Source organism: Prunus dulcis, chromosome 1 (assembly GCF_902201215.1).
Source record: "Prunus dulcis chromosome 1, ALMONDv2, whole genome shotgun sequence".
Lineage (NCBI taxonomy): Eukaryota > Viridiplantae > Streptophyta > Magnoliopsida > Rosales > Rosaceae > Prunus > Prunus dulcis.
The window spans coordinates 25,250,805-25,262,054 of record NC_047650.1 but is presented as its reverse complement, the minus strand read 5'-3'; the positions used below and the strand labels follow the sequence as shown (position 1 = coordinate 25,262,054).

Sequence of the window (11,250 nt, the reverse complement as noted above, 5' to 3'; positions counted from 1 at the left end):
ATGTTGAGAATATTTTTTTAAAAAAGAATGAAATCAAAATTGCCTTAATTATTTGCATATATAGAAAGTAAACCAAATGAGGACATGAATTCGTCACCGACACGCCGGTTACATTGCTTCAAAGTTGAAATGACTTTTGCTCATCGAAGTTGACGACAACACATTCCAAAATTCTCCTCAATTCATTCTTGATCGACATTACTAATTAAGTAACAGTAAAGTTTAAAATAATCGAACATTCTTGAAACCAACTGCAAAGGGAAATGAAGCAATCAAATAAACGACAGTAAGGTTATTGTCGTTTGATGTGAGAGAATTTGTCATTTGGTTGGGGACGATTAAACCCACTAAGACCTAGACCCAAATGCCAAAGTGTGTCTTTGTCAAATTAAATCCACTAATGCATTACATAATCCACCCTCTACGGAGTTAAAGATGGAAGTTGGCATATGAGTCGTTGATTGCAAAAAATATTTTGAAAAGTTGCTTATTTTTTTAAGTGCAGCAATCTCAAACGCTACCCGAGTCGTATTCATCTATGCATAATGCCATACCATACATGACCAAATTAGAAAAACAGCATCATAAAAGGCAAAGGCAGAACCCGGCCGTTTTGTCTTTCTTACCAAAAAGTTAAGGACTAACAAAACAAAAATAAAAACCTGGTTGGTCTCAACTCCTCAGCTCAAGTGTCACGCAAACAAATATTGAATATTTTCCATTCCTGTTCGGAAATCGGTTGAAAAGGGGATTTGCCAGCGTTCATATTTTATTTTGTACTATAAAAGTATGTAGATCGAGTGAGATCATGTGTTGTCTTGGTTGTTTTATATTTACTGAAGCTGAATATATTTGCTTATTATTATTATATTTTACAGTCCCCTGTAATTTATTTGCCTCTCAAATGCATTATCCACACTATGTGGCAGAGGCCGGGGGACGAAAAGGTCTGAAAGATTCTTTAACTGAAGCTCTGTGGTCGGATGACGAAAAGGTCTGAAGAAGTAAGGTCCCATATTTTATTGTTATAGTGAGAATGAATAAAACAAAGGAAAAGGCGTGATTAGAGAGAAGACAATTAATTAATTAATATTATTATATACATTCCAAAACAAGGCTGGAAAGCAAAGCAATCCATCATCCATCCCTTTCCAGGATGATTGACAAAAGCAATGGCAATGACCAATCCCACGAGGTCACTCACATTCAACTAAGAACCAAAAAAAGAAATATATAGAATTCAGAAAAGCAATCAAAATCTCAAATCTCATATGGAGATCCACCATTTATGCTTTTGCTTATTCTTCTGGTATGAAAACGTGTGAACTCAGGACTTTATATTTGTTTGCCGCCACTCCCCATTAAAACCACACACTCTTTCTCTCTCCCATTCTGTTCGGAGCCAACAGAAAGCTCCACTTTTTATATGCCCTTTTCTGTATCTCAACTCAACAACAACTACCCATTTCACATTGTCTCCCTACAAATCTAATCGCTTCTCTCTCTCTCTCTCTCTCTCTCTCTCTCTATATATATATATATATATATGACTCTTCCCCTCTCTCACTATCTCAACAAATTGGAGGAATTGTTTCATGCATAAAAAGCTCCCTTTTTTTCTTCTATACTCTCGCTCGTTCTAATTAAGAATTTAAGTAGGGATTAGAAGAAGCTAATCTCTTTATTCTTCAGTCTTTCTGCCACCATTTGAGGAGGAGGAGTAGTTATGGAGTGGGAAAGGAGAGGAGGCATTGGTTTGGTTTCGGGAATGGCAGCTGCAGTTGTATTGGTTCTTGGGTTCTTCTTCCCAACATGTACTTTGTCAGAATCCTCAGACGATATCAACAGGGCCAGCTTTCCAAAAGGTTTTGTCTTTGGTACCGCATCTTCTGCTTTCCAGGTTTCGTCTTTCTCTTTCATGACTATTTTATCCTTTTTTTATAATTCAAAATTAAAACTACAACTTAATTCACATCCCAGTTATCAGAAATTTGATTTCAGCTGTTGGATTTCTTGGCTTGCATTGTTGAGTTTGAGGTTGATGTTTTCTTGTCGTGTTGCTGTTTCTTCGTAGACTTAACTCAAACTGTAAAGTAACTGCTGGTTCACGTGAAGATAGAATGTCATGTTGATGTAATCGTGTTCTTCGAAACCCAAAAGACCAGTGAATTCTAATTTCAGAATGGAAATGCTTAGATTTTTTTCTTCTTCTTATCATTTTGTTATTCTGCATCCGAGTTGAATGGATATTTGCAAGCCGAATTCAGTGGACAGTTTTCTTTACTAGTTATTCCTGTATACCAAACTCAAATACATAAAATAAAAAATATATTGTCAAAAGAAAATAAAAATGCTTGTTAGCATGTTAATAAGGTTTGAACTATAAATTACTTAAATATATTGTAAATTTTGTCGTTAATTAAAATGAAAGTGATTAATGATGAAGATATATTTTCTTCAAATATGTTCTTTCTTAATTTCTTACTAGCCCTTCACGCATGTGCCAATTGATTTTATTTTTTATTTTTTATTTTTTATTTTTAGAATTAAGAAAAGTAGGACCTATTATCAGATTTTGTTTTTAATTTTAAATTTTTATATAAAAAAATATGAATTTACCATATTATCCTCATTTAATGGGTAGTTTCGAATGCATGAAATGATGCATCATGCATGATACACATGCACCAAAACAAACACATGATGCATGGCATGGTTGCCATATTCATCACAACAATCCTTAAAAAGGTAGAGGGGTTCATCAACCATAACAAGTTATGTACCAAATATTATTTATTTATTTTTAATATGATACAAAAATTACTTGAGGATTAGTATGAAAACAAAAATGATTAATAAGAATAAAAATGATTTACGTTTTCGTGTGATTTTTTGTCAGTATGAAGGTGCAGTAAAAGAGGACGGAAGGGGGCCTTCCACCTGGGACACCTTTTCACATACTTTTGGTAATAATTTCATATTTTATTGTTTTTTTTAAAAAAAAAAATTATTTTTGATGAATCACAATTGTTTTCAACTTATGGTCCCTCTCATCTTCTCTTGCATCATGTTGCCGCGCAGGTAAAATATCTGATTTCAGTAACGCAGATGTTGCTGTGGATCAGTATCACCTTTACAATGTAATTAAGTACCTATTCAAACTATGATCTTTATTATTATTATTATTATTATTATTTTGGTAAAGAGACATAATGATGTCTTTAATTTGTGGTTTCTATTTTGCAAATGTTGAATTATCTGCAAACAGGGAGATGTACAACTTATGAAGGACATGGGAATGGATGCTTATAGGTTTTCGATATCCTGGTCCCGGATTTTCCCCAGTAAGCTCTATCAGTTCTTCTAAAAGTTCATGCTTTTTTTCTTATCACATACGAGATTCAAATATTTTAACTGTGAGGTGAGCTTTTCATATATCAGATGGAACTGGGCAAATCAATCAGTCAGGTGTTGATCACTACAATAATCTCATCAATTCTTTGCTAGCCAAAGGTACCTTTTACATTTTCATCATTCTCCAAAGTTTCATGTATAGGCAAGCATCAAGCCATCAGACTTGACTGATAAGTAATTCAATGCATTTGTTCATGTCCAGGAATTGAACCATATGTGACCCTCTATCACTGGGACCTTCCTCAAGCCTTGGAAGACAAATATAATGGATGGCTCAACCCTCAGATCATGTAAACAATGTTCACACACAATTTTGATTACCAATAACTTTCGAATCAATTGATACATATATACGACCCTTACTCAATTGCAGAAAGGACTACGCAACGTACGCAGACACATGCTTCCAAAAATTCGGTGACAGGGTGAAGCACTGGATCACATTCAATGAGCCGCACACATTTTCTATACAAGGATATGATGTAGGTCTCCAGGCACCAGGAAGGTGCTCAATCCTGCTTCACCTTTTCTGCAGGGCTGGAAACTCTGCAACTGAGCCTTACATAGTTGGTCACAATGTCATCCTTTCTCATGCAACTGTGGCTGATATTTACAGGAGAAAGTATAAGGTAAGAAAGCACCTCATTCTCTTGAACAAACAGAAGTTGGTTGCTGATACTACTTGGTTCTTTTGCAGTCAAAACAGCATGGATCAGTTGGAGCATCATTTGATGTTATCTGGTATGAACCAGAAACAAACTCCACAGCAGACGTCGAAGCAGCCAAAAGAGCCCAAGATTTTCAGCTTGGCTGGTAAGCTTACATTGTTTTCATTACTTCCTAAGTTATATTTTAGAAGGAAATGTCCTAAAGTTTGTGTAATCACTTTGTTCGAATCGCAGGTTTCTTGGGCCATTTATTTTTGGGGATTATCCAAGTTCTATGAGAAGTAGAATTGGAAGCCGGCTGCCAACCTTTACCAAATCTGAGGCTGCTCTACTTAAGGGGTCATTGGATTTTGTGGGAATTAATCATTACACTACCTTCTATGCGAGAAACGATACTACTGATTTTATTGGAGGTCTGCTCAATGACAGCCTTGCAGATTCTGGTGCTATTACCCTTCGTAAGTTCGCATTGAACCAACTTAAACATTTCTCTTAATTGAACTGCGTTATGTTTCCAGCTATTTGATAAGTTATTGGAATCACCAATGTAGAGATAGGGAAGTCAAATTCCAATTTGTTGAAGTTTTGTAACTTGCTATTCTTCAACTGTTTGCCGCTAGCTGAAGATATCTTTTGTTTTCCTTGTTTTCAGCATTCAAAAACGGGAAACCTATTGGAGATAGGGTATGTTGTATAGTTACATATGCAATTATGTTTATTTTTTCTTTTTCCACCATCATTTCTGGACTTGATGGAATCTGATAGATCAGATAAAAGATGAGGCTTAAACGCTCATAAATGACTGCACTGTTGTTATCTTTTTTTTACCTAATCCTACATTATTTTGCTCATGTAATTTTGCAGGCGAATTCTATATGGTTATACATAGTGCCTGAGGGGATGAGAAAATTAATGAACTACATCAAGCACAAGTATGGCAACCCTCCAGTCATTATCACTGAAAATGGTAATCTTTTTAGAGCCAAATAGAAGAGAAGGAAAACAAAAAGGAGTCATTTTCATGAGCTAATCATCTTCTTATTCATTATTTTTACAGGCATGGATGACCCAAATAGCCCATTCATTTCCCTTAAGGATGCTCTAAAGGATGCGAAAAGGATCAAATACCACCATGGCTATCTAACAAATTTGCTAGCTTCAATCAAGTATTAACCATCTTTACTTAATCCATGAATTAAATTTGAGGTCTAAAAGCTGATATATATTGCTCTGTTTTGGTTAAATGCAGAGAAGATGGCTGCAATGTGAAAGGTTATTTTGCATGGTCTCTGCTGGATAATTGGGAGTGGGCTGCTGGATTCTCTTCTAGATTTGGCCTCTACTTTGTTGATTATAAGGACAAGCTCAAGAGATACCCCAAGGACTCTGTTCAGTGGTTCACGAACTTCTTGACTTCTACTTAAGTTAGGTGATGAACATTGATGCTACGTGCCGAAATTCTACACTTACATTTTACACCACATAGTCCACAACTCATCAAATACACAAGGATTGTTGCCCTTCATGTTCTTCCGGGATCGAGCAAGCCATCACAAACAGTGTTTTTTTAATGCATTGATTGAGATCATAGATTGTGTACAGATACTTGGAAGAAAAGCAACATTATGATTCTATCAAAAGAGAAACTTGGTTCAAAATCACAAGCTTTTTAAGAGTTACTGATATTTTACTCACTCTGCTTTAATGTTTGAAGAAAGAGATTGGTGTATTACTCTACGAGAGATGACATCAATCTGCTCCAAATTCCACCATTAAGAATTGTTTGATAGCAGAAAAGATTAAGTGATAATGGAATGGTTGAATTCAGCTATATATTATCTGTTCAAGCTATCAAAACTGTTTGCCTTCAAATTATAAGGCAGCTGTTTAGTGTCTTTGCTTATTATATTTACAGCCCAGCCGTAAGTATTAGGCTTTGAGGAATCATAATCCTTGAAAAAGGAAACAGCAGAAAATTTGACTAAAGCACACAATATACATTGCATAACACAGAAAAGCTGGCACGTAAAGCAATCCATTTCCATTCCTGGATGATTCATTGATAAAAGCAATGGCAAGGACCAAGAGGAAACCAAAAACCCTTTAAAAACAATCAACCTCAAATCTCATTTCTCATTGATATATCATTGACACCATTACCCAATAAAACCGCTCTCTCTCTCTCTCTGTGTGGAGCCAACCACCAGGCCTATACATAGAGCTCCACTTTTGGTCTTAACTACCCATTTCAAATTGTCTCGCCACCAAACAAAAAACACTTGGCATTTGTTTCGGTCTCTCTCACTGTGTTTCTTCTATTCATCCCATCTTTTTCATTAATTCCCAGTCTCAGTACCTAATTAAGTACAGATTAGAAAGCTGACCTCTTTCTTTCTCTGTCTTTATATAACCAACCAACCCATTGACAAGTTTCTTTTTTTCTTTTTTGGGCCACAAGTTCCCATTGAGAATAAAGTAGTTATGGTGTGGAAAACAGGCGGGCGTTGGTTTGGTCATAGCTTCTGTATTGGTTGTTGGGTCCCCCTGAATTTGAGAGTCCCACAATTCATGTTGAGCATCAAGCTCGGCTTCCGCAATGGCAGCAACCTCCAAGGAGGCTGTTGTCTGCCCCTTTCTTCCCATGGTCAGAACCAGGCTCTAGATACCAAATGATGGAACCTTGGGCCTACAAAGGGAGACGTAGCAAAAATAGAAGGGAGAAAAGAAAGTAAACAACTATATTTTCATTCATGCCTTCTCCACCAAGCAGACTGGTGCATATACAACTAGCTTCGACTGCCAACTGGCAATCGGTTGAGAGAGAAACTAACCAACTCCTGAATACATGGGAAAAAGTAAAATATCTTATTTTGGGGAAAATAGCTAGATGATCTCTTGGGCTAAGGCTATGGCCCAAGGGAAGGGTTGGATCCTAACACCAACATGAAGTTTGTCACAGATAAACAGGGCTAGTTTTCCAAGGAAATTTTTTTGTGTTCGGGACTGCCTCTTCTGCTTTCCAAGTTGGTCTAATCACTCTTTCTATCTGTCTTTTTAAGAGTAAAAGTTAATGAACTACTATTTAATTTCACATGGATATAAATTTTACTTATTTTCCCTGTTATATATCAGTAATTAATTAATTCATATTTGTCATTTCTGTTCATGGTAGGATTATTTCTGGGCTTGCATTGCATGTGATTCTTTGAGTGTGATGTTTGTCATGCATGATGCACCTAACCAAACACATGCTTCATCATTCATCACTATGTACAACTATAAATTACTATTATTTATTATTATTAATTTAGAATAAAATGATTTGCGTTTCTTCTGATTGTTGTCAGCATGAAGGTGCAGTTAAAGAGGATGGAAGGGGGTCTTCTATCTGTGGCACTTTTTCACATACTATTACTAATAATTTATTATTTTGTTGTTGTCTTTTTTATATTCATGTTGTAATTAATTTACCAGAAACTTAGAAGGGTTCAGATTTCTCCGCCTATATATTCAAATTATTGAGTTTCTCATGCAGTGAATATTATTGTGACCCCTAATCCTTGCATTCTGCCGCAGGAAAAATACTTGATTTCAGTAATGCAGACATTTCTTTGGATCAGTATCACCGTTATAACGCAAGCCCACACAAACCATATATTCTCAGAATTCTTTTGTTAAGAGACATAATGATGACATTTTGATCTAGGGTATTAACAAATGCTACATTATTTGCAAAGCAGGAAGATGTACAACTTATGAAGGACATGGGAATGGATGCTTATAGGTTTTCAATATCCTGGACTCGGATTTTCCCCAGTAAGCTCTAGCAGTTCTAAAAGTTACTGTTTGTGTCACACACCAGATTTTTAATTTTTTGTTTCGAATAGAAGCAAAAATACATGATAGAATGTTAGCTGTGAGGTTTTTGTATACCAGATGGAACTGGACAGATCAATCAGGCAGGCATTGATCACTACCATAGTCTCATCGATGCATTGCTATCCAAAGGTCTGCCATCTAGGCAATTAGGCAATTGATTTCAAACAAAAATATGCAGTTGATTTCAGACTGCATAAACTTTTCTTCCTTTTTTTTTCATCCTTAAACCACAAGATTTTGCATGTGCAGGTATTGAACCATATGTGACCCTCTATCATTGGGACCTTCCTCAAGCCCTGCATAATGGGTTTCACAACCCTCAGATCATGTAGGCAATGTTCACAATTTTGTACCTCTATTTTCCATAATTTGGTTTCTGATTTTTTTTTTAAATTTATTCAAGTGATTCATTATTCATGTGACCTCAGTCAATTACAGACAGGACTATGCAACATACATAGAGACGTGTTTTCAGAATTTCGGTGACAGGGTGAAGCACTGGATCACATTCAACAAGCCACATACAGTTGCTACACAAGCATATGATTTAGGTGCCCATGCACCAGGAAGGTGCTCTAGTAGGCTTTCCTGTAAGGCTGGGAATTCTTCAACTGAGCCTTACATAGTTGCTCACCAAATCATCCTTTCTCACACAACAATATTTACAGGAAAAAGTATACGGTAAGATGGAATGAAGGAAAATCAAACACCGCCTCATTTTCTTCAACTAAACCAGAACTGGGAACTAGGAAGAGAGGTTATTGAGCCATTCCAGTCACAGTTTGTTTACTGACAGTACTCGTTTCCTTTGCAGTCAAAACAGAATGGATCAGTTGGGGCCTCATTTGATGTTATGTGGTATGAACCAGAAACAAACTCCACAGAAGACATTGAAGCAGCTCAAAGAGCCCAAGATTTTCAGCTTGGCTGGTAACCATAAAATCCTCGTGGGGCTTATTTTATTTATTCAAAAGATCATCTATTTTTTTCTTAGTAGTATATCTTGTCACAGAAGGAATAAGACGTACTTTTTGACCAGGAAACACACACCTTAACCCTTTTCTAATCCAAAGTTGAAATTGAGACCTGTAAGCTAGCTACCTGCTTTCATTACTTCCAAGTTATGTTCTAGAAGGAACTATTTGGTAGAATTGGTGTGATCACTTTGTTGTAATTACAGGTATCTTTGTAAAGTTTTGTGAATTCGATAATTGTATTGAATCTCAAAGAAGGTATTTAAAGGCTTTACAACAGTGTAAGAATGGAAAGAATAAATCTATGCCTACACTATAACTTCTGACAGCAATCATAATACATGCAATTGATACAGGAAATATAAATTGATATGGAAAGTAATCAGGTCAACCGTTGACATTATAATTCTTTAACATTCCCCCGCAAACTCGGCGGTCTTTGATAGACGAGTTTGGAACGAAGGAGATGAAAACGTTGCTTAAGAAGGCCTTTGGTGAAGAGATCTGCAGTTTGATCAATAGATGGGACAAACTGAACACGATGGCTGCCGGAAAGAACAAGCTCACGAACAAAGTGATAATCCAATTCAATGTGTTTTGTGCGAGCATGAAACACCGGATTTGAGGCCATATAAGTAGCACTAAGATTATCACAGTAGAGTGTAATTGGCCTTGAAACTGGTACATGCAGTTCATGAAGCAGATTTGAAATACAAACAGTCTCTGCACTGACCCCAGCTAGAGAACGGTATTCAGACTCAGCACTAGATCGAGAAACAGTGGGCTGTTTCTTGGCACTCCAAGAAATGAGATTCAGACCTAGGAAAATACAATAACTTGAAGTAGAACGGCTAGTGTCAGGACACCCAGCCCAATCAGCATCAGAGTAGGCATGGAGTGCAAGAGGACTAGAAGAGGATCGAAACACAAGGCCAAGTTGTAAGGTGCCTTTTAGATAGCGCAAAATACGCTTAGCAGTAGCAAGGTGAGAAGTGCGAGGGATACTCATGAATTGTGCGACATGTTGAACTGCAAAGGAAATGTCGGGGCGAGTAAGTGTGAGGTATTGAAGAGAACCAACCAAGCGACGATACTCAGTAGGATCGGATAATGGCTCACCATCCAAGGAGGAAAGTTGTGTCTTGGAATGAATAGGGGTGCTGCATGGTTTGCATTCAACCATAGAATTACGTTGCAACATATCAAGACTATATTTGGTTTGAGAGAGATGTATACCAGACTGTATAGAAGTCACTTCAAGACCCAAGAAATAGTGAAGGGGGCCAAGATCCTTAATCTCAAACTCAGTGCCCAAAGTGGATATGAAGGATGAGAGCATGGAATGGGTGTTCCATGTGAGGACTATGTCATCAACATATAACAGAAGAACCATTATTTGAAAGGAGTGGCGATACACAAACATAGATTGATCTGCTCGACTCTGAGTGAAGCCATATTGAATGATAAATGAGCTAAACCGGTGAAACCAAGCACGTGGTGCTTGTTTAAGGCCATAAATGGCTTTGTGAAGACAACAAACATGATTAGGATGATGAGGATCCACAAAGTCAGGAGGTTGAGTCATGAATACTGTCTCATTAAGAACACCATGCAAAAAGGCATTCTTGACGTCTAACTGTCGGAGAGGCCAACCAAAAGAGACAGCCATGTTAAGGACCGTACGAATAGTTGTGGGCTTGACCACAGGACTAAAGGTCTCATCATAGTCAATCCCATATTGTTGATGAAACCCTTTAGCCACCAAGCGAGCTTTATAACGTTCAACTGAACCATCGGCGAGGCGTTTAACCTTAAAAACCCACTTACAACCGACTGTGTGATGACGCGGAGATGAAGGTACCAAAGTCCAAGTGTTATTTTTAAGAAGAGCATTGAACTCATCTGTCATAGCGGCTCTCCATTCTGGAAAGCGAACATCTTGAGAGAAACATGTAGGCTCCTGAAGTGAAGAAGTAACCCGAGCCGCTAAAGCATGTGGGAGCGGATAGCGAACTGTGCCATCAGTACGATGCAAAGGTTGTTGTATGCCATCACGAAGACGAGTAACCATCTGATGATGCCTAATAGGAGGAGATGGAGAGAAGCCAGGGTCTGATGAGTAACCATCTTGACCAGTGGTTTGAGCATCTGATGGAGGAATCTCAACCAAGGGTACAACTACACAACGCTGATAATGGAGAGGATATGGTTGCATAGGTATAGATGCAACGTCGAAAATAGATGATGGAACACCGTCTTGAGTAGCTGGGCCAGGAGGACTAGGATCTGAAAGTGGAGTACCATGAGAAGACGAT

At 37.4% G+C, this 11,250-nt stretch overlaps 1 protein-coding gene and 1 pseudogene across 1 annotated transcript; both read left to right on the top strand.

The window, feature by feature from the left end:
* The first annotated feature begins 1,596 nt into the window (after positions 1 to 1,596).
* On the top strand, positions 1,597 to 5,919 carry LOC117636891 (beta-glucosidase 40-like). The gene is made up of 13 exons (XM_034371612.1): positions 1,597 to 1,900; positions 2,900 to 2,966; positions 3,082 to 3,140; positions 3,269 to 3,344; positions 3,442 to 3,513; positions 3,617 to 3,704; positions 3,788 to 4,043; positions 4,112 to 4,227; positions 4,317 to 4,540; positions 4,735 to 4,766; positions 4,947 to 5,049; positions 5,140 to 5,248; positions 5,332 to 5,919. Exons 1-13 carry the CDS (start codon positions 1,727 to 1,729, stop codon positions 5,504 to 5,506), a joined length of 1,551 nt encoding a protein of 516 aa, XP_034227503.1. The 5' UTR covers positions 1,597 to 1,726; the 3' UTR covers positions 5,507 to 5,919.
* A 759-nt stretch (positions 5,920 to 6,678) lies between these two features.
* LOC117617184 lies at positions 6,679 to 9,163 on the top strand (annotated as a pseudogene).
* Positions 9,164 to 11,250: the final 2,087 nt, after the last annotated feature.

Excerpts from the sequence above, each read along its gene's own strand:
- LOC117636891 (XM_034371612.1), top strand. The coding sequence starts at position 1,727 with ATGGAGTGGGAAAGGAGAGGAGGCATTGGTTTGGTTTCGGGAATGGCA. Across the intron at positions 3,345-3,441 it reads CTGGTCCCGGATTTTCCCCA|ATGGAACTGGGCAAATCAAT; the intron begins GTAAGCTCTATC and ends TTCATATATCAG. Across the intron at positions 5,249-5,331 it reads AATTTGCTAGCTTCAATCAA|AGAAGATGGCTGCAATGTGA; the intron begins GTATTAACCATC and ends GGTTAAATGCAG.